Here is a 23,290-nt window from a genome sequence, read left to right as displayed (position 1 = left end):
CAGAGCGAGCCCAACCCCCCCCCTCCTCACCCCGGGGGTCTCCGGGTGATCCCGCCCCAGGTCCTCCCCTTTCCCCCTTTTCCCCCAGGACTGGGAAGGTCGGAGGGACTGAAGGGGGGGTGCAGGTGCGGGTTTTTTCGGGGGGCTCCCGGCGGCCCCCGGGGCGGGGTCAGTGCTCAGCAGCGGGGCCGCGCCGCTCGCACCCGTTGGCCGAGATCGGGGGGGGCGGGGGCGGCCCGGGGACCCCGCTGGGCCCCCAAATCATACCCGGGCCTGCTGCTTTAGTCCTGTGCTCCCAGCGCTGATTTTTCTCCTAATTCAGTCTTTTGGTGTATTTTTTTTTTGCTAAGGTTTAATAAAAACCTTTATAATTTTACAAAGTGAGCGTCGTTTCTCCAACCCTGCACTGCAGAGGTAGGAGGTGCAGCTGGAAGGAGGGAGGCGTGTGGAAAGCTGGATTGAAGGGTCTTCATTTACTTCTCATGCTCCGAGTTTTTGGAGTTTTCTGCCAGAAATCTCTCCCCTCTCCCACTCATCCACAGGGCTTTGGAGCAGTTTTCCCTTTTTGTGCGTGAAATCAAAGCCATGCACTGATGCTCCTAATTAGGGGGTAGGAGAAGAGAGGCTCCAGGGCTTCCCGCTGAGCCGGAGGCAGCGAACACGCAGGGCTGGGAAAGGCGTGCCGGGAGCTGCGGAGAACTTTGTTTGTGTTTCCAGGCCAATGGCGGCTCGGGCCCGGGCCCGGGCCCGTTCCAGGGCTGTTCCTCATCTCCGCCTTTGCCCTCCCACAGCCCGGGGGGCCCTGAGAGCGCGGGCCGAGGCTGGGCCGTGTGCAGAGCCCGGCCCTCGCTGCCATTGGCTGATTGTGCCAATGTCACTCCTGGTTGTCGCGCGCTGATTGGGCAGAGCAGCAAAGGCGCCATTGTGGCAGCGTCTGTGCGGGCCCGGCAGCGGCGGCAGCGGCCGGAGCCCGGGGAGGCGGCGGCGGAGCTCGGAGGCGGCCCCAGCGCAGGTGGGAGCCGCGCTCGGTTGTGCGGGGGCTCGGGGCTCGCTGCGGGCCTCGGGGGCGGCAGGGGGCTCTGGCGGGTTGGTTGTGCCGGTGCCGGCCCGTGTTGGCGCTGGGCTGAGGGCGCTGCGGGAGCGGCTGCCCGCGGTCTCCTTCCCGCTGGGGCCTCGGCAGGAGCCGGTGCCGGAGCGGCGCTGGCTCGTCCCGGTTGCTGTGCGTGGCACAGAGGTGTCTGCCCTGTGCCCGGGGCTGTGCGGCAAAATTCCCGTGGGCGGAGGTTTGTGTGCCCGCAGGAGACAGAGGAGTCCTGTAAAAGTGACTTTATTGATGAACAAAGAGAGAGGCCATGCGGCATTTGCCATGCGGTCTCTAAAGCGCCGCCTCCTTTTTATCCTCATTTTCCCGTCTGCATCTCCCATTCCCCTCTTGCTGACGTTTTTGGAAGCTTCAGACTTCCCGATCCACCTACTGCATATCCCTCTTAATATGCACTCCTACTACGATATTAATCTTACTGCTTGCAATCCCTCCTTTTCTCATTTTCTCAAGAATTGCCTTTACAAACTTTTAATTTCCATTGATTCAATCTCTTTTCCTGCATCCTCTTTGGCGCAAGGTGTCGTGCATGGTGAAAAGCTGAGAGTTGCTGCAGCACATCAGAGGAGGAGCAGCATTCGTTTAAGCCATGGTCTGCCAGGGAACCACGGAAACGTCTCCCATTCCCATCCTTTCCCTGTTTGGACTGGTAGATGAGCTACTTTCTTATTTCCTTTGTTATCTGTTTCACCACTTTTCGGTTATCATCTAGTCGCTAACAGCAATTTGAGTAATTAATTTTCCACAAACTCCGCCTCCTTCTTTTAATAGATAATCTGATCCCATCCCATGGTGAAATGTCTCCTTCTTATTTCAGTGGATTGGTCGTCAGGAAGGTCAGAAGCTGGAGCTGTCTGGTTGGTTATTATTTCAAGGACACTTTTAAATCTAATTATGCCACTCAAATTATGGATGGATTTTCTGTGTCCTGATATGAATTCGTTAGGGATCCCAGGGGCTGGTCCATGGTGTTGTAGGATTGGCTCTGGTGGCCGTTCATCTTTTTTGGGTGCTCCCTCCATCCAGGGCTGCATCAATTGACCACTTTTATCTTATTAAATTATCAAATGTTTGGATTCCAAACTGATTTCTCTGGACTAGCACAAACACCCCAGTGTTCTAATACACCCTATATAACCTAGACAGTGGCAGCACATGTTGGAGTGGGGAGAGGGATGATTTCCCCCCCGCTTTTTTAGTAAAGTTTTCCCAACATTCTGCGTTTGCTGTTTCCCTTTGCAGCTTAACCAATTTCTGTTGCAGTCAGATATCCTCACTATGGGCTCTGCCTTTATCTATGCTAATTCCATCTGTGCAAGCAGGCAGAGCTTGGGGTGAGAGGCAGAGGGAATCAGCGAAATTCCTCCTGGAATGAGATGAAGATCCTGGTTAATTGTGCACACATTTCCCTATCAGTGTTAATTTGCATTTCTAAAGCTCCTGTCCTGGCTGCCTGGATCCAATGCTTCTTTTCCAGAGCAGCCCTTAGGTGATTCACACATGCACCCCTATAGTCTGCTTTTTTTTCTTTTCTTGTTTTTGTTAACAATTTTGTATTAACTGTTTATGTGTTTAAGCCCTCACAATCAATCCTCTTGTAGTTTGGCAAAATGCATCCAAAAGGTGAGCATAGAAAAATCCATTCTGAAATTCTGCCATCATTAAGAGCCACTCACAAATATATACAAAAATATTCCAGTGCAATCAAGCTTTTTCTACTTCTTCTCCTAAGAGTAAAAATTGATTGTCACACCCCTGGCCCAAACCTAACTGACAATATAAAAGTAGGATTATTGTGAAAAATTTTTCTCACGGTGTAATCTTGTCACTGAAACTGCAGGGACAATAAAAATCTCTCCAACAATATCTTTAGTGTTAGAGAGTTAAGGCATTGCTTGATTCTGGTCAGGATATGCAACAGAAGTAATTTCATCCACACATAGCCCGGGTGTGCAGAGAAAATCATTTCATGACATGTGAGTTTTACTAGATTTTCCCTTAACTTTTTACAGTCTGAACCCATAGAATTCCATTGGTTTCATGTTCATTACTTCCAAGTTGTGTAGTTCTTAGTGTTTCGTTTCCTATTGCACTCAGATTTCTCCTCTTCTGATGTTAATTAGATCCACATTCCTGGATTTCTTTCTCAGCCTTTTCCAGACCAGGTGTCTCCATCTATGCCGGGGCAGTGTCTGGGTTGGGTGTTCCTTGATGTTTGCTGTCTTTTCGTTGATGTTTTGTTGAATGTCGTTCTCTTTGTTGGTATCATTTGGGCTATTCCCAGTCTGTTGAGATGTTAAACTCATCTCTGTTGAGTGGTGGAGTATCCCTCAAACAATCCCTTTAAAATTCGTTTCCCCAAGGCAAAGGTAAATCAAGCAGTAGTAGAGAAATAAGATTTTTAAAAATTTTGAACATGGTATATTTTCCGACCATGGAATCCCCGGCAGCCCAGTGTGTGAGTGTAACTGAGGGGCAGAGTGGAATTGTGCCGTTGTCTTCCCCAGCAGCTGTGGCAGTGCAGGCACAGAAAGCAGCGAAGCTCCAGCAGTGGCAGCAAGGATTGGCCCCAGTGTGTGGAGATGCCAAAGGAGGGTGCCCAGGCAGAGGATTTCAGCAGAGGATCTGTGGGCAGGCCCAGGGGCTTGGCCCGATGTGGAGCCCTGGCTGCTGCTGCGTTGCCTTCAGTGCAGGGTCAGTGGTGCCCTCCCATGCTGCTCCTGCAGCCGGGAATTCCAAATCTCCGGGGCTTGAGAGCCCCTGAGCCCAGGGTGAGGGGTCCCCCCGTGTTGAGCTGTGCTGGCGGCTGTTTCTGTGCTCAGGGACTCTTGGAATGGGCCACGGCACTTGGCCACCAGTGGTGCTTCTTTGCACTCCTTAGGCAGGACCCGATGGCCTGGGTGGATGCTGTGAACAGCAAAGTGCCAAGGCAGGCTCTGTGCCAGCCCAGCTTCCTGTGGCAGAGATTTCACCAGAGACAGGATTCTGGCCACAGACTGCTTGAAATATACATCCCTTATCTCCACCCTGCACTAGGTGGAGAATTCCCAGGGTAAGGAATTGCCAAAATCAATTCCAAGGGAGATAATTGAATATCTGCCCTGGATCTGGCACTTTTTCTGGCCAAAGCCAATGGCAAAAGCCGTAGCCATTGCATCTTGGTTTTTATCACCAGCTTCCAAAGGTGTTTCTTTATTTCCCTGTTTGTTCTTTCTACCTGCCCTGAGCTCTGGGGGTGCCAGGGCTTGTGGAGGTCCCATTGTATTCCGAAAGCAGCCATAACCCCCTGAAGGATCTTCGCTGTGAAAAGAGTTCCCCATCTGAGAGTCTGTTTTTTCCACAATCCTTTATCTTCGTGTTGTTTTAGAAATACCTTAATAAACGATCCAGAGATTGCTGAAGAGTGTCACAGTGTTAGCTGGCTTACACTGGGCAGTGAATTTGGCCACTGCTAAGAGAAGTGGCCTGGCCTAATAGACAGGCCCCCAGAGAGCAGAGATAGGCTGGAACTCATTGGGTTACATCCTTGTCTGTCTTCAATTCTGTCCTAAGCTGCAGGGGCTATTGCTCAGAGGGCTGAGCAGCCTAAACATGGAACCAATCACAGGCGCTTACCTGGGAACATTAAGAAAGATATTTAAGAAGAAGTCAGAAAAATAAAGAGGACTTTTTCATAAGGATCAGAGAGTGCTGTGTTTTCTGTCTCAAGTACAGCAGCAGTCGACTCAACAGAAGAAGTCAGAATAGCTTTTTTCACCCTGTTAGCTGCCATGCTGTCACCAGCAGATATTTGAGCCTTCCTGCTCAGGGCATTTCAGTGCCAGGCTCTTCCAAGCACACCCAGCTCTGCCGGTTGAGCTGACCACGCAGGTGGAAAACTTAGCTTGGTTTAATTCCCTTTCCTTCATCAGAGCGTGTCTTGGAGCTCTTTTCCCTTCTCCTGCCCTTGCAGACCCATCCATAAACACATTTTGTCCCTCAGGCCGGGGAATTTCTCCTAAATCCCTCCCAGCCTGGTTCTGGAGCTCTGTCACTCGAATGCAGTCATGGGTTTGTTCCCAGCCCCCTGTGCATGCTGTTCAATCAGGAGCCTGGGTTAAACCCTTCCCCTTCCCCTGTCCTCAATTCTAAATCCTCCTGTGCCACTTAACAAGTTTCATTCTGTAATCATAGAGCACTGCTCATCCATGTAGAGGCTCCTTTGGTTATCAAAGCTTTCACTTGGTGCCAGACTTGAACAACAGGAGATCTTTCTGCCAACAGTTTTTGGGCCTCAGGTCCCATTAAAGCTGTGGCTGCACAATTCTGCAGACAATGAGGCCACTCTGGCCACTGAGCTAAACATTTTAGCAGAAGAATTCCTTTGGCATGGCCCTGTTTAACATCCATATACAATTCAAATTTTTTTTTCTGAGTCTGATAGAGCCATGGCTGCAGCATCAATCATTTGTTTATTTCATTTTCTTAAGTTTTGTTCCATTTCTTGTATCCATACCACAGCATTGAGGCTATCTGGTGTTAAAAAGTCACTCAGTGTTCTGGCTAGAACAGAGAATCCTCAATCCAGACCCTGCAATTTCCGATTAATCGTCATACTTCTTGCAACTCCTTTTTAATCCTGGGTTATTTCTGAGCTTCCCTGGTCTCTCTCTGAGTCAATACACCAGAAACCTGCAGTCAAAATATGTCCCAAATATTTTACCTTTTTTTCCACCATTTGCGCTTTTTTTTTTTTTTTCAAATACTCAAAGATGCTGTTTAGCCTGAACATTCAGCCATTTCACAGAGGCTTCTTCTACCACTCCTTGTCCTCCTGATTCGATCAAGTCATCCACATCCTGCATTAACCCAATCCCTGGGCATGGGGTAAATTCTTGTGATATTTTCTGCAAGTCTTTCCTGAATAAGGCTGGTGCTTCCGTGCATCCCTGCAGAAGGACCGTCCATGTCTTTTCCATTTTCCCTTCTACCTCTTGTTCCCACCCAAAAGGAAAATCCAGTTTACCATCCTGTGTAAGTGGGCATCCCCAGAAAGCATCTTTGCCATCAAATACTGAATGATGGCGATGTGAGGAGGGCACCTGGTTGAAGATGGTTTAAGGATGTGAGAGCCCCTGGGTGCTTGGGCCTTAATATGCACCCCACTTTTGTATAGCTAGTGATATTCATGGCTCTGTTAAGTGTTTGTTCTTCTTCTGGGAGTTCCTGAATTGAGCAGGAGCTTGGCTGAGCAGCAGTCTGTGTGGTCAATTAATAACATTTTCTGACCCTGATGGCTTCTGCTGTCCCTTCCTTATGTCCACATCCCTGGCCCTGTGTCCAAGCGGATTCGCAGCATGTGTTTGTAGAGACCCTTTGCTGTTGTTCCTTGCATGGGGGTCCCCCGTTTTGGGGCCATCCCCCTGGAGCAGGGTGTCCCGGCTTGGTGCAGCCCCGCCCCTCGGGCAGCGCTGAGCCAATGAGAGCGCGCGGCGGTGATGACGCAGCAGTGTCCAGGCAGAGCCGCAGCTCCCAGCGTTGCCCACCTGGAGCCACCTGCGCCCGGCCCGGGCCCCAGCGCCCCCCGGCAGGGGAATTTGGGGAGGTGGGAGGGGGGGAGCGCCAAGGCCGGGCCCCCCCGCGCTGTGGTGGCGGCAGCGGCTGCAGTGGGGAGCGAGTGCGGGCGGGAGCGGCCGAGAGCCCAGCGCTGCCCCAGCCCGAGCTGCCCCAGCTCCATCGCTGCCCCTGCGCTGGGATGCTGTGGGTTTGGGGGGAAGAGGGAGCCGGCAGTGGGTGCTGGGCCTGGGGGCAGCAGGAGAAGGAAGGCGGACGCAGGGTTGAAGAACAAGATGATCAAATGATGCATGTGGGAGGAGCAGGTGGGATTGTGCAGGAGAAGGAGGAAGAGGAGTGTGAGGGGCAGTAGGGACACAGGATGAGGACGAGGAGTAGCAGAAACGGGAAACACCACAAGGTTCCACCCCTCCCTGTATCTGCAGGCCCCCCCAGCCCCAGGAGCATTGCACCCCCGACCAGCCGCGGGTGATCAGGGAGAAGGATCCATGATTTGCACAGGGGTAAATCTTGGTGTTTCTGAGCTTTATTGGGCTAAATGTTGGGGCTGAGGTTTTTCTGTGGCGACTGCATCTTTATATTTTTTTCCTCGGTTCCAATGTAAAATGTGCCCAAAAGTATGTATTCTATCACCATCTGTTGAAGCCAGCTGGGGTAGTGATCCTTATCTCCGAGGGAGATATCCTCTGTAAATGGGCCATATGCTAGAAAACAGGTGGGGGAGTGTTCTTTATCTTTTCTTCCATCCATCCTTCCTCCAGGACGATATCAGGTATCTTCTGTTAATGGGCCATTGAGTTCAATACATAACTGATAAAATTACATCATCCCGTTTTGCGATTCTGCACCCAGGGGGAGGAGCCAAACATTTCGTACCTAGATTCAAACTGAGATTTGGAACACCAAATCATCCCTTACCCACTGGTTTCCAGAGGACAAGAGCTACCAGACCTTTCTACAGGATCACTACTACAACAAGACCACTTCATCGGGACTGCTACCACCACCCTAACTAGCGGAGTGTAAGGTTGTATTCTGACTCTGTCAGTTCTTTTCTTTTGAATTGCATGTATTTTATTTTTTTCTCTTGTTTTTTTCTATTAAACTGTATTTCTGACTTGGAGTCTCTCACTGGTTTTGCTTTCAAATCAGCACAATTTTGGAGGGGATTTTGACTGAATCTTGATATTTGGGAGGTTATTACAGACGCAAGATGCTCAATGACCTGCAGAGATGAACTTGGGCAAGGAGGAACTCCCAGTTTATGGAGCTCTCTTGTTTTTTCCCCAAACCAGGACTTTTCATTCCCACGGCGTGAGGAGATGGAGGAGGAGGAAAAGCCCCGGAGATCCCGCAGGAGGAGGGGCTGCAAACCCAGCCCAGGGAGCTGCGAGGAGGAAAGACCCTCCCTGAGCCGGGAAGGCGGCCGGAGATCCAGGCAGAGCTCAGAGCTGGTGGAGAAGCCTCCTGGAGGGGAGAAGCCCCACAAGTGCTTGGAATGTGGGAAGAGTTTCAGCTACAGGTGCAGGCTGATCCAACACCAGAGGATCCACACTGGGGAAAAGCCCTACGAGTGTGGGAAATGCGGGAAGGGATTCAGTGAGATCTCCGGCCTGCTCCGGCACCAGGTGGTCCACACAGGTGAACGGCCCTACAGCTGCTTGGAATGTGGGAAGAGCTTTGGATGGAGCTTTGACCTGAAAAAACATCAGCGCATCCACACTGGGGAGAGGCCCTATGAGTGTCCTGAGTGTGGGAAGAGCTTCTCACAGAGCTCTAACTTGACCCAACACCAACGGAGTCTCCACTAAGGGAAGCCCTGTGAGTGCCCCGAGTGTGGGAAGAGCTTCGTGCTCTGCTCCAGCTCCATCCCCCATGGGAGGATCAGTGTTGGATGGTTGAAAAAAACACAAAAACACAAAAACCAACCAACCAAACAAAAAACCCCAAAACCCAAACAAACACACAAACAAACAAAAAAAACCCCAAAAACAAAACAAAAACAAAAACCCACTAAAATAGTGATACGCACAGAAGCAATATAAAAACACCAAAATCAAACAAAAAGAATAGTCAACTTTGAAATAAGAATGGAGAAAAGTCATGAACTAACATTTCGCTTTTTTTAAACTATGGAGAAAAAACTCTTGTTTCCTCTAAAACATGTAAAAATATTTTGAAGTGAATATGACTGTTCTAACTGTACATATAAAGAAAAGCATTAATATTAAACAAATGTAAAAATTACAGTAATCTTCTAGGTTTTAGTAATAGAAAACCCCTGCTCTCCCCCCCAAAAAAAGAAAAAGGAAAAAACTCTATTTTAAAAAATAAAGTAAGTTTTTTTTGAACTGTTATAATCCTTAAACTGTGCATCAGAAGTCAATATAGTCCTCAATAACAGTTATGAGAAAAACTGTTAGTCTGTATAAAGGATTCTTAGATAGTAATCAGATTTTCATTCTCCTGGGAAGCTAATCACTGTAACATCAAAACAAAAAGAATCCGTTTTCTTGTGGAGGAATCTCCATAGACTGAAAAAAAGTCTCCTCTTTCAAGTAAATGAGTGAAAAACTATTTTAGAGATGGTAGACTGAGTTGTTTTTGTACGTGTTTAGTATTAAAAAAAATGTATGGAAGAAAAAGCAGTAGACTAAAGTTTTGTTCTAAGGGTTTTTTTCATATAGTTTCTAGTAATAAAATTTCTCTTTATACCATTTAAAGTAAATCCTGTTTTTTGTCTACTTCTTAATCCTCTCTCACAACAAAAAAATTCAAATTAATAAACCAAAACTACTACATTTAACCTCAGTGATTCCAGGATTTTGATTTCCTATTACCCAAGGGTGTCTTCTGCAGCCAAATGGTGATGGACTGGGGCAAAGACCAAGATTTTGGAGACAGTGGGGTGGAAACTCCTCCAAAAATGTTCTTCCCTCCCTTCCAAGCACATGGATCCTCTACTTGCACAGACACAGAAATCCTTTTATTTTGGCCTTGATTTGCTTTTCATTTCTCTTCATCCCTTTAAAACATCCAACACTGGGGTAAAAATAAAGACACTGAACTGAGACATGGGTGGGGACATGGGGGGACAATGACATGGTAGTACACAGACATGGAGAGTGACATGGGGACACATGGACATGGAGGGGGACGTGGCCATTCGTGGGGACATGGGGGGACACAGGCATGGATGGAGATGTGGGGGACAGTGACAGGGATGGAGACATGGTGGGGACACAGCCATGGGTGAGGACATGGTGGGACATGGCCAGTGACATGTGGGGACACGGCCACGGCCGGTGCCATGGGGGGAACTTGCAGGGGCTGTGGGGGATGCTGGCTTGGAGGGAGTTGAGGGTTCCTGGCAGGGACTTGGGGCTCGCTGAGGCCTTTGGGGACCCCAGGCCGAGCGGCTCTGGCTGCGCTGGGAGACCCTGGCGGAGGTTCTGGGGCAGCTGCTCAAGGACCCCCTGCCCTGGAGCCCCAGCCGGGCATTGGGCTCCTGGAAGGGAATGAACGTCCTTGGCCCCAGCAGGACAGATTTCTTATTTCTTGCAGGTGCCAATGGTTCTCTTACCAGAATAGCTTGTTGTGTTAATTGTTGCCATGCTGAAGATTGTTTTCACACGGGAACAAGCAAGTAACTTAGCTGCACATAGAAGAAGTGACAGGCTAGCTATTAATTAGCAGAGAGCAAGACCTGATTTTATGAGGCCTTCCTTTTATAATTTATCTACCTGACTGCAACATCTCACCATTTTTCATTAATTCAAAAAAGGCTCATATGTTCTGATGTTAAAATAGCTCTCTCTTGTGAGGGTGTTATCTCATTAAGGTTATTACTGGTTATCTCCTAGATATGGGATAAGATACATAAAAGACAGATTGCAATCAACAAAACTTAGCAAATTCTATCATGTCATTGACACAGGGTTTCACAGCATGAGAAAACAAAAGAATAATGTCCAATGTCTCCTAAGCAAATGGGAATAAATGACCATTGTTTTAAAGTCCAAATAGTCCATTAGCTGGAAATGTTGATCTTTGACATCACTGAATGTGCTCTTGGATCCTGGAACAGGGAATAACTGAAGAAGGTTAGTAGGAACACTATACCATGATGATGACACAAGGCTTTTGTTGGCAATTTGCCTGTAAATTTCCAGACACAGCCATGTCTTGGCACTCCTACTTCTGGTTTTGTTCTGGCCACGAAGGCTGCATGGTGATTAGGTTCTTTTTCTTCTCACTGGGCTTCATTTTCTTGGGGGCAACTGATGTTTGGCTGAATGAACAGGTGACTACTTTGAACTTGTTGATGATAAAAACACGTGCATACCTTCTCCTTAAGTTAATGAATTAATTAGACTTTGTCATTGTACCTTCAATTGAAGAGCCTTACATTAAAATATTTTACCTTTTTTTGGTATAAATATGGCAAAAAAAATCTTTATAAATATGTAAATATTTAGGAGTTAATTCCCCCTTCCTTGTTTTAAAAACAGCATGCATGACTCTTGCCATGAACATGAAGGGAAGTTCAAAACAAAGCAATACATGTAGTAAAAGCAAAACTTACAGTAATCGGGAATAATTCTGCTACCACAAACCATTTCCGATAACAGATATAATTAAAAACACTTGTGAAATTAGATTATTACCAAACATTAAAACATTGTACCATCATCCCAGTGTTTGCAACAGCTGATAAACCTCAAATCAGTGAAGAACTGGATAAGCCTCTGTTGGGGGTTGGTTTTTCCTTTCCTCTCTGCCTGTGGAATTTTTTTCCCATTGACATGCTAAGAAGCACTGATGGTTGGGTCCCAGCACCAGGGAGAGCCTCCCTGGATTTTTGGGAGTTTTTCTCGGAGGGTGGGTGGAGGGAAAGGGGGAACACAGTGAGATTAGAAGCAGGTAAAGGAGGGTGGGGGGCAGTTGCTGGCTCTCGCTCGCTTTTGGCTCTCGGAGCAGAAAGGTCATTGCTACCCCCCCACCATCCCAACGCCGGGAGCTGCCTCTCTGTTTTGGACCCCGCAGCCCTGCTTGGACGCCCTCCTGCTTCAGCTTGCTGTTTTCCCAGCATCCTGCCTCTCCTCCATCCCTTCCCATCTGGGACACAGCTGCCATCACCCCAGTGCCCCTGCAGCCGCACGGGGATCGTCGCACCTGCCCATCAGGAGCCTGCCAGAGCTCACTGCCAGCTGTGACAGCAACTGCACCAAAGGGGAAAGTGCCCGTGGCCCAGAGACCGGAACGGGGCTCCTGTTCTGTTTGTTGTTAATTTCATAGTTGTTGTTATTCCTATTTCCATATCATTGCCTGAGAGCCCCTTAATTTCAAAATTATACAGAGTGTTTATGACCCTCTAAAACTGGTGGAAAGCAGCAGGATCTTCCCTAATATCGGCTTCTGTGCTAGTTTCACCCGGGGAGAAGAAACTCAAGAGAGAAATTTTCAGTGTGAGAACTCCCTCTGGGAGTTGATGGGACCAATTGGAGGCTGGTTTGGTTATTGACAGCCTGAACAATCAATTGGAGAAAGTTAGTTCGCTCGGTGAGCACACATTTTGAAGGCGGTAACCCGGGAAAAAACTCTCTTTTATTTCCGGTGGCTGAGCAGGTAACAACGGCCCAGCCCGGGCTCCCTCCCATGTGGGGGGAGCTCGGGAGGCCGCTGGGCCCCGTTTGCAAACCAGGGAACCCGATGGCCGGGGGGAGGAAAGGCTCATTGATGAGACCTTAGCCCGGCTTCCTCCCCTACGAGCCCGCGGCTCTGGGGGGGCCCGGCTCCTGCTGCTGGCTCGGAGCAGCTTTGGAGGGGCCGAGCCCGCCCAGCCCCCGCACGGCCTGGGGGAGGCAGCCGGGCCCTGTCTGGAAGCAGGGGTGGCCATGGGCAGTGTGGGGCTGCAGCAAGCTCCAGAAAAGCTGATTAACATCTCAGCCGCCCCCCACACCCAGCGCCGTGACTTCTGTGTGAAACTTTAACTCTTTAGTGCTCAGGTAAGATTTTGCAGACTTCTGGCTTTCCTTTGAATATGAGAGGGGGAAAAGGAGATGCTCCAAAGTCGGTGAAGCAAGAGCTAAGTTTCTTTAGATGGAAGGAGAATGAGGAGATGTTGTGAAGATGGCTGAAAATTCCTTTTGTAAGATTGTAGGGATGAACTGATGAATATTCCTATAAACCATGGAGAAAGACATGGGGAGGTTGGAGATGTTCCATTTGATAGATTGTTAATCAAAGGCATCTGTGTTGAGAATCCTTCACCCCGAGGAGAAAAGGGGATCTCTTTTTCTGGAGATGGAGCATGAACAGAGAGAAAGAGAGATGAAGAAAATGTTTGGTTTGGAACAGTTAATTCTTAAAAGTAAATACCTCATGGGATTTACATGGCCCATAAGCACAGCTTTGGGAAACGACTTTGCAAGTTTTTTCCAGGGCAGATGCAAATCGTGAAAGTGAAGCCACGAGGGGACTGTTTTTTTCGCTTCTTGTGGTGAAGTCCCTATGGCCTGACAAGAGGAAACTTCTCTCTCCAACATGAACTGAAAAGGACTATTTAACTTGGGAACTGACTGAAGTAGTTTTTTCTGTCTTTGTTTTGTTGTTATGAAGGTTGGGAGAGGGAAGGAAGGAGTGGTCTGAAGATCTTACTCTGAATTTGCTTTTCTTTCTCTTTTTTTGTGTAGATAATAAAGTTTTTTATACCCTTTTTAAGTTTTAGTCCTGCCTTGCTCTTTTGCTCCTGGTTCTGTCTCACAACAGAAAAATGAGTATATTTAAATTGCAAGTCAAAACTATAACAATGGAGGAGAGTGTCAGCAGCTGCAGCTAAGGGCTCGTGTCCCATCAGAGTCTCTAACGATGGCACCAACGCTGCTGCCTTGGGACAGCCGACTCTGGAAGGCGAGTGTGCCCTCGAGCAGAGCCGCTGAGGTCAGTCAGGGGGACAGGCTGCAGCTGAAGCTGCCAAGCGTTGCTGTGATTCTGGCAAGTCAAGAGAAAACCATGGTGACCACTTTCCCTTCACCCTTTGCCAAGCCACAAAAAATTGTGCCCATAGCATCCCCTCTTTTGGCATCCTGTCTGGTGTGGATGTCTTCCTGAGGAGGTACAAGCCTTCTGGGTGCTGCTGTTCCTGTGCACACTCTGGTCATTTTTCTCTGGTGTCCAGAGCCACGTTGACAGCAGCAGCTCCACAGGCCAGCTCCAGGAGACATCGTTCTTGCCATGGTGGCAGCAGCTCTGTGGGTCCCGAGCTCAGTGTCAGGGGAGTCTTGGCCACACAGCACAGTGGCCTGGACAGCTCTGGGGACCCGGGCTGATCGCCAGCGCTGCCACTTCCCACTGCTCCTCGCCTGCAGCAGCCAGTGGCCGTGATCCAGCAGGGCCTGCTTGCGGTCCTTGTCCCTCCTTGTCCCTCCTTGTCCCTCCGTGTCCCTGCCCAAAGCAGCTTGGGCACCTCGGGGCTGTCCCCACCGTCCTGCTGAGGCCAGGCCTCGAGGGCTTCTGCCACAGGCACCAGAGACGCGTCGGGGAAGCGCCAGAGCAGCCGGCTGGCAGGAAGAAGGTGGCTGTCTGGGGGCTGCTTATGGCCTCTGCCACCCAGTTCCTCAGGGCTTCCCACCAACCCATCCACACAAGTCCTCCTGGCCCATCACAGCCTCCCGCCACCCAGCGCCACACGCATCCCCCTCACGCCTTCCCACTGCCTTCTCCGGGCAGGCCTTGGCAGCACCGCAGCCCTTCATGGCCTCCCACTGTCCCGTGCCCTCCACGCCTCCCCCAGGCCTGCCTGGCTGCTGAAGGAGCTCCAGAGGAGCCGCATCAAGAGGCACCTCAGAGCCCTCAGCAATCCAGCCAGCAACACACGGGCAGGACACAGATGGCGCTTCCAGGCTGGCAGAGGGGTGCTGGCCGTCTCCAGGGACCGGTCTCTCAGGGATCCCCGCCGCAGCTCCGGCCTCTGCCCGCCCGCTCTGTCGGAAGCCTTAAGGCTTCCACAGAACCACCAAAGGCCAAGGGCCTTTTGGCCACTTTCCCTTCCACACCGCACGCTCGGACAACTTGGCGAGCACAAGCACCCTTTTTGCCCTCTTCCCCATTGGCACCAGAAGAAAGCTCCTGGACCTCTGTGTATGACAACAGCAATTTACTAATCCTACAATGGGGTGAAAGAACGTCCTTGAAGTGCAGAGGTGTTCCCTGCAGGCTCAGGTGGCCCCAGCAGACGCAGCATCCCGGATCAGTTCTCCACAGTGCTCACACAGGACAACCAGCCCCTGCGACACAGGGAAGGCCGTGACTTCCAGAGGCGGCGGAATCCATCTCGCATCTGCTGGAGTCGGGAGGAGGGAATGCTCTGTACAGCTCTGTTGATGTACAGAGTCTGAAGAGCCAGGCATGAGATGGCAGGGCTGGTGTCATCTGTCATGTCCTGAAGGGCTGGAAGAGAGAGGAACAGAGCCACAGTCAGAGCCTGCATCTGCAGGGACCTGGGGAGACCCTCCTGCCCCATCCCTCCCACACGGCAGCTCTTGCCATAGCCTGAAGGAAGCAGGAGACAGCAAGGATCAGCTGGAAGGCGCTGGCCACGAATGTCCCTCCCGCAGGCCCCTGGAAGGTCTCTGTGCTCTGCCCACGCCGCCCCTCGTGCGCGCAGGGAGCAGAGCCCTCCCAGCCGGGGCAGGGAACGCAGCTGCCAGCGCCAGCCCCCGCTGACAGCCCGCTGGCCTCACTCACCCCTGCACATGAGCTGCAACTCTCGCTGCTGCTCTCTCAGGAACCGCCCGGCCATCCCTGCCAACACAGAGCCTGTCACGGCCCCAGCCGCACAGCTGCCCCGCAGCGGCGCTGCCAGCCCTGCGGCCACAGCAGCGCCTTCCCCTGGGCTCGGGCCCGGCCCTCGCCGCATCCTGACGCCCAAGGACACGGCTGCGAGAGGGCGGCAGCGGCGCCGAGGGCAGGCGGGGCTCCAGAGCCCCGGCCCGGATGGCGCTGCCGGGGCAGCAGGCGGGGCTGGGGCCGAGCTGCGGCGGGGCGGGGAGGGAGCCGGGCTTGTGGCTCACCAAGAAACCTGACGGCCGCCTCTCGCAGGGGCTCCTGTGGGCTCCGCAGGTACGGCAGCGCCTGGCGCAGCAGCTCGGCCGCTCGGCTCCTGTCCTGTGCCAGCTGGAGAGAGCGGCAGGGCACGGAGGGAAGGGTTGGCGCGGGCTCTGTCCCTTGGCCCCGGCCTGCCCTGCCCGCACAGCCCTGAGCGGGGCAGAGGGCCCGGCAAGGCGCGGGCTTGATGGAGCTCGGGGCTCCATCAGCTCCGGCCCTGGGGCCAGAGGAGCCTGGAGAAGAGCCCGCGTGGGCAGCCCAGGGAAGGGAGCAGCGTTCTTACCAAGCACTCGCCAAACCTCCACATCTGATCCGCCATCAGCAGGTGCTCAAGATCTCTCCTCTTCAGGAAGCTTAGTGCTGAAAGCAGCGTTTCACAAGAGGCCTGCAGAACAGCAGAGACCCAGAGATGGCACCGCAGCCCAGGGCACAGGACCTGCCTCTCTGTGCCAAGGCCAGGAGGAGGCTGGAGCCCATGAGGTGCCCGGGTGCAGGGAGACAGCTGAGCCCCCTGCCAGGAGGACAGCAGCGCCCAGGAGTCCTCACCTCTGCCACACGCATGTTCTCATCGTGGCAGTTGAAGAAGAGTGGCAGCAGGCTCTTGCTCACAAGCATCTTGAGGGGCTTTTTACCCTTGGCCGCTACCAACCTCATCAGCTCTTGGAAGAGGCGAATGGAGAGCAGCTGCACATGGCGGTTGTCCTGTTGGAAAGGAAGCAAAAGCCCTCCTCATCAGCTGCTCCAGACCCCTCTGTGCACAGGCCCAAAAATCCACGGGGCCCCACACTTGGGGACAGCACCCAGTGGCCGTGGCTGGGGGCACAGAGCCTTACGTTGTCCAGCAGTGGCCAGAGCGCGCCAGCCAGCCGCAGGGCGATGGGGCTGGGTATTGCGAGGTGTCTGTGCGAGAGCAGAAAGCTGAGCACCGCGACGGTCATCTCAACGATGTCTTCATCTGCATCCCACAACAGGTCCACAAGGCTTTCTGTCAGGCTGTACATTCTAATGCTCTGCATGGAAGACAAGGCAGGGCAAGCCCACGCTGCTGCTGCTGCTGCTGCTGTGGAGCCCAGGGGCCGAAGGCCTGTCCTGAAGCACTCGGGCAGCTGAACAGCAACGCAGGAGAGCTGGGAGCAGCTGCCACAGCTCCCAAAGCCCAGCCAAGCCCAAGGGGCTGCTTTCCCCAGCCCCACGCTGCCAGCACAGCTTCAGCCGCTGCTGTCTTCTCACCATCGAGGGGTCCTTGCTGAGCTGCACGAGGCCTCTGAGCACCAGGCGACGCATCTCCCTGGACGTGCTCTGCAGGCGCCTTGCCATGATCTCCAGGAGGCTGTCACCCCATTCTTTGATGTCCAGGAGGTCCAGGACCTGAAAGGCACAAAGCAGTGACCGGGGTGCCCAGCTGGCAGGAGCTCAGAACTGCACAGGGCTGAGCCAAGGCAGCAGCACAGGGCACGGGCACCGTCCCAGGCAGCTGCGGCTGTGAGAGGGCAGAGAGGTGGGAGGCGGCTCAACTGTGCTGCCCATGGGGCTCACCTCCACAAGGAACGCCATGGCAGGCAGCTGCCAGTCTGAAATGTCTTGGCTGAGGAGCTCCAAGAGGCAGGAGATGAAGCTGCAACACCAGATCATGGAGACACAGCGCATCTCCCTGGTGGGGGGGAAAAGGCATCATTGCCCCTGAGCCGAGAGGGCAAAGCTCTCCCAGGAGTGACCCACGGAGCTCTGGTCTTTTCCCAAGCCCCCCGTGCGCGCTTTGGGAGGCGGCTGTTCCCGGGCACCCTCCTCTGCCAGCCTTTTCCAGTCTGCTCGTCCCTCTCTTTGTGACAAAGCCCTCTCACCCATGCCCATGGGAACTGTGTGGGGCACCCTGGGCACAAGTGCCGGGGGCAGCAGGGAGAAGGGGGTCTCACCTGGCCAGGAGTCCCACTGCATAGTGGTGGGTGTCAGTACAGAGCAGCGTGTCCCAGCCAGCCTTGCCTTCCATGGCTACCACAACACGCTCACACTGCACTCGGCAGAGCAGGACCTTCAGGGTCTGCACTGCAAACCTGCGTGCAGAGCAAAGCCCAGGTCATGCTGGCAGCCCTGGCTCCTGCCTTGGAAGGGATGGGGACACTGGGAGGACTGGGATGGAGCACCTTTGGGGGTTGGTGGCAAGGCCCAGTTGCTCCTGGCACCCCTTCCAGAAGGTATCAACCTCCTCTGGCGTATCCAGTGCGCTGATGTAAACTTGGAAGAGCAGACACAGAAAGAGACGGGGAAAATACTCCAACACTATAGGTGGGCACCAGGTCAGGTTGAAGACACTCCACAGTGTCACGGTTGCCTGCAAAAAATGAACCACCCAGAGACAACACTCAGTGCCAAGACATCCGTGTGGCAGGGCCCGAGCATGCCAGGGAGAGGCCGGGGGAGACACTGCGGGGTCACCCAGCCTGGTGCCCCTGAACCTTGCCCCTAAGGCAGGTTTCAGTCCAGTGCCTGAGGCAGAGAGATGCAGCTGGGGGGAGGACAGAGAGCTAGCTGCTGGAGAGGTGGCCTAGGGACAAGCCAAGGTCAGTTGCAGGAACTCACAGCCAGGGCAAAGACTCCTGTGCTGTCCCCATCGGAGGTGTACACACTGTCCACTGGCCAGGCGTTCAGCACATTGAGGAGTATCTGCAGCGCCGGCTCCGCAGTCCCAGTGGAGGACATGATCACTCCCCACATGGCCGTAGCAGCTCTGTGGGGTCAGAGCTCTGTGTCAGGGGGGTCTGGGCCACAGCACTGTGGCCTGGGCTGCTGCAGGGGCCCGCGCTGGCCGTCAGCCCTGCCTCTGCCCACCGGCCCTCGCTGGCAGCACCCAGCCAGCCCACGGGGCTGCAGGCATCTTGAGGGGCAGGGAGGGAGCGTGGCAGCACGCTCAGGGGCTGACATGGCAGCACTGGCAAACGGAGGAGCCAGAGGCTCCTGGAACTGTCCCCCTGTCTGGCAGTCACCAGGGACAGGCTCTACAGGGTAACGGGCCGGGGAACCCTAAACCCTCAAGGCAGGTGGGGCTGCCGTACCTGTCACCCGATGGGGCCCAGCGCAAGAGAGTCATCAGCACATCGCAGGGGTATTCCCTGGTCAGCTCCAGAAGGGCCTTGTCCAGCCTGTGCCCAGCAGACTCGTTGGCCGTGAGCCACTTGTGGATGTACCTCACCATAGCTGGCACCTGCAGAAGGCCCGGGGAGACTTGGACACCTGCCCGAGCAGCAGGTTCCCCAGCTTCCCCTGAGAAGTGCTGCCCTTCCTACCCTATTGGTCTGGGCCTCAAAGACTGAAGGAACCCAGCAGAGCTGGCTTGAGGCGCCACACAATTCCTGGCCACAGGCTGCTTACTTGCTTTGGATTGGAGACACCCTTCTCCACAAGCAAATCCAGCATGGCAGCCCCGGTCTCAGCAGTGAAGAGGGGAAAGTTTGCCAAGTGCCCAGTGCCCACAGCGGTGGTCTCTTCCCACCAAATGCACATGATGAATTCATAGATCATCTGCAGGAGAAGGGCAGGAAGAGAGGGAGAATCCATGGAGTGCTCCAAGCACGGTGCTGGGCTGAGCAGTGACAGCAGGCCCAGCCCAGGTGGGGATGGCTGCAGTACCTGCGCTGTTCTGCGGAAGCGGCCACGGGCAGGGTCCTGCTCTTGTGTTGGGTCCATGGCGGCACCTGGCAAAGAGCGAGCGCAGCCAGGGCTGAGGGGCTGTGGGAGAGGCCGGAGAACACAGCCCAGCCCTGCATTCCCAGGCAGGGACAGCCCTGGGATGCTCCAGGGATGGGGTGTGGCTGCCAGGGGGTTCAGCCCCAGCCCCTCTTCTGTCCTATCCATGGACATGTTGGATGGGATGGGATGGGATGGGATGGGATGGGATGGGATGGGATGGGATGGGATGGGATGGGATGGGATGGGATGGGATGGGATGGGATGGGATGGGATGGGATGGGGCTAAGCTGGCTGCAGACACCAGCTCTGTGGCCCAGCTCTGCTACTCACCCTCCTGCAGCAGCTGGATCTGCTCCAGCTCTTCAGGCTGCTGTGCTGAGGGAGCTGCAGCCTCCTCCTCCTCCTTCACCCAGGCCAGCTTGGGCACTCTGGGTGGTGTCTGCTCCATGTCACTGTTTGGAGTTGGGACTGCTTGCAGGAGAGATGTCTCGGAAAAGCTCCAGATGAGCAAGTGCTGCAGTTGTGCCTTGTGGGCACCTGCAACAGAGAAGCCTTGGGAAGGCTACAGGACACCGTGTCCTGCAGTCTGTCCTCGAGGCCACCTGCAGAGGAAACGCTTTGGAAAAGCTCCGGGTCAGTAAGGAACAAGCTGGCTGTGTGGGGGCTCCTCACAGCACCGCTCTCTCCGTCCTGTCCCGACGAGTGCACCGAGCACTGTGGTGTGGCCGTGTCACCGCCAGCACCTATGTCACGACGTGTCACAAAGGGTCACCCTTGTACGCTCTGTCCCTTTCCTATTGCACGGTGACCACGGTGCACTGTGTCACAAAGAGCCCTAGGACACACCTCCACGTGCCCTGAGGACACCCCCACCCCACCCCCACCCCCAAAGTGGCCCAGCTTGCAAGGAAGACGTTCCCCCAAGGTTCGAGGACAGCCCAACCGGAATTTTAGGAATGGCTCAAACAACAAGCAGATGCTCCTCTGCTCTGCCTGCTCAGGGCAGCAGAAGGAGCCTCCTCGGTTGCCGATGCAGCTGCAGCAGGAAGGGCATCGGGGCCTTCCACAGCAGCTGCCAGGGCCTCTTTGGGACAAGACCCGGTGCTGGGTGGCCGTCACACACACAGGAGTGTGACACAGACACGGGACGTATGGCCCAGGGCACGAATGCTGCTCTGAGCCCTGGGAGCAGTGAAATCAGCAGGTGTGGCAGACTCCCTGCCAAAGGAGACCTGCCGCCCCCAAGGCCTGCCAATGCTGGTGCCTGCTCCTGCCACAGAGACCTGTGTCCCCTGGGGACTTCTCTGCCAGAGGACAGCCAAAGCCCACGTGCATTGGTGTGTGTGCTCCTTTCTGCAGGCGGCTGTTGGCAGGAGCACCTGGTGGCAACACTTGGTCTCTGTCAGAAGCTGTTACTCCTTCCTGGAATGATTTTTGCATGGAAGTGATTATGTGCAGTGTGCACGCATCTCCCCAGCCCATCACTGCCTCACACACGAGGTGACCACCAAGCCACTCTCCGGCCATCTGACCCGCAGCTGAGCCCTTCCCAGAGTGCCCGCACCCGCAGGGAGCGCAGGGCTGGATTTGGCCGCCAGAGAGTTGGTGACCCTCGTGAGATCCTCGGTGCATTTAGTTCCTACAGGAGTGTGGGCACCACTGGGAAATGATCTGCATGCCTTGTTAATTGGATGTTCTTCCACCGCTAGCCTGGGGCAGGATCTCTCCCGGTCCTCCTCTCAACTCCCGGACCTCTCCTCAGCCAATCAGAGAAGTCACCAAAATAATTGAGCCAATCAGAGTGCGCGGCGCTGATGACTCCTCAGGCAGTCCCAGAGCGCCCAGAGCTCCTCACCTGGACTCCACCCGCGCCCCGCCCCCAGCGCCCCCCCGCCAGGAGAATTTGGGGAGGGGGGTATCGCGTTTTATCTTCTTTTTTGTTTTTCTAGAGTCGAGATTAAATGCTCTAGACATGGAATTTCGTGTTCGGACTCAGATGTTTATTAATTCTTATCTATATTACAGTGAGTTCTACAGCACTTACAGCTAACAGGCTAAAAATGGCGACGTACCTCTCTCTACAAGCCCTTTTAAGGGCCAATGAGTCCAATTAAAAAAAGACACCATAATAGCCCAAGAACCAATCACCCGTGACCTGCAATGTGGAATTTTCTATCTAATTACAAAAGTACCACCTATACCCGCGAAGAAGGTGAAAAAGAAAGGAAACTCCACCCTAAAACTTCCATCTTGTTTTATATGTATTAATATAGTTTAAACCAAGAAATTCTAAATTTTCCACCATGGGACATAACACACTTCTATTCAAACTACACACCAGCGATCCCAGTTCTATCACTCAGTTCTGGAAAGCTTCTTCACGGCCTCTGGTAAAAAGCAGTGTTTTCCTGGGGGTCAATGCCTGTCAGCACAGAAAGCCCAAACCCCTCAGTTTCCAGGGTTCCAACAGGGGGAGGTGTCAGACCCTGCCCAGTGCTGGCCATGGGGCGTGTGGCGGGGGCCCGGAGCTCTTGGCTACTGTGGGCTTCTATGGGGCTGCTGGGGGGCTACCCCAGACCTGTGTCCTGCACACACAGCGCTGTTCCAGGAGATGGTTTAGTCCGAGTGTCACTTCATTCACGGCACCGACCGGCTGAGGTTCGTGGAGAGGAACATCTCCAAGCGGGAGCAGTTCCTGCACTTGGGCAGCGATGTGGGGCTGCACGTGGGGACACCTCCTTTGGGGACAAGGCTGCCAGGCACTGGAACAGCGACCCGCAATGGATGGAGTACAGACGGGCTGCGGTGGACAGGCACTGCCGGCACAACTACGAGTTGTCCAGCCCGTTCCTCGTGGAGCGCAGAGGTGAGCGTGGGGCAGAGCGTGTCCCCTCGGGCCCTGCCCTGGGAATGACCCTGGAGCCCCTCAAAACCTCCCTGGGAATCACCCGAGACACGTCAGCCCTTCTTGTGCCCATCCCCGGGGCCTCCTGCCCCCTCACCCCAAGTGACTCCGGCTGCTCTCCCAGTCCATCCCAGTCTCTCCCAGTGTCCTCACAGTCCCTCCCAGTGTCACCAGAGTCCCTCTCAATTCCTCTCAGTCCCCAGCCATTCCATTCCCACTCCCAGTACTTCTAAATCTACTCCCAAACCTCCATCCTCTCTCACAGTGCCCTCCCAGTGCCCTTCCAAATCTCTCCCTTCTCCCCCAATGACCCCCCAGTTCCTCCCAGTCCTTTCCAAGTCCTTTGCAGTCCAATCCCAAACCTCCACCCTCTCTCCCATTGCCCCAGTCCAATCCACTCTCTCCCACTGTTCCCCCACTCTCTCCAATTTCATTCCCAGTCCCTCGCAGGGCCACACCAGCCATCTCCTGTTGGGGACTTCTTCCTGGAGGCCACCACATGCCCTGAGAGCTCCTGCTGGCCCTGGAAGAACCTCACCTGGATCTCAGCAGCGTAGAAATCCATGGAGCAGAGCAGGCAGCGGGCGCCAGGCTGGGAGCTCGAGGGCCACAGTGAGATGGACACACTGGGGGGCACTGGGAGAGAGTGGGGAGACATTGGGATCAGCTGGGGGGAACAGGGAGGGATTTGAGTGAGCCTGGAAGGGATGGAGAAAGATCAGGAACTTCAAAGCAAGGGTTAGAATAAGGTTGGCTGTGATGGGAAGAGACTGGGAGGAGTCCTGGTGAGTCCTGGTAACACTGGGTAGGGACTGGGAGAGGGTTTGGGGGTCCTGGGGTGGTGGGGGACAACTGGGAGGGGGTTATGGGATCGTGAGAGGGACAGGAGGAGCGTTGGTGGGTCCTGGTGAGGCTGGGAAGAGATTGGGAGGAGGATT

General features: G+C 53.8%; 1 protein-coding gene across 1 annotated transcript in view; it reads left to right on the top strand.

The window, feature by feature from the left end:
* The window catches only part of LOC148218014 (uncharacterized), a 199,749-nt gene extending 176,889 nt beyond the window's left edge, over positions 1-22,860 (top strand). Inside the window, 2 exon segments of the mRNA XM_088158029.1 lie at positions 8,288-8,476; positions 22,793-22,860. Coding sequence (XP_088014155.1) covers positions 8,288-8,476; positions 22,793-22,860 — 257 coding nt within the window.
* Positions 22,861-23,290: the final 430 nt, after the last annotated feature.

Source organism: Sturnus vulgaris, unplaced genomic scaffold (genome assembly GCF_052056855.1).
Source record: "Sturnus vulgaris isolate bStuVul1 unplaced genomic scaffold, bStuVul1.hap1 Scaffold_195, whole genome shotgun sequence".
NCBI lineage: Eukaryota > Metazoa > Chordata > Aves > Passeriformes > Sturnidae > Sturnus > Sturnus vulgaris.
Note: the sequence above shows the minus strand (reverse complement) of the source record. Positions and strands in the feature narration are given on the sequence as shown.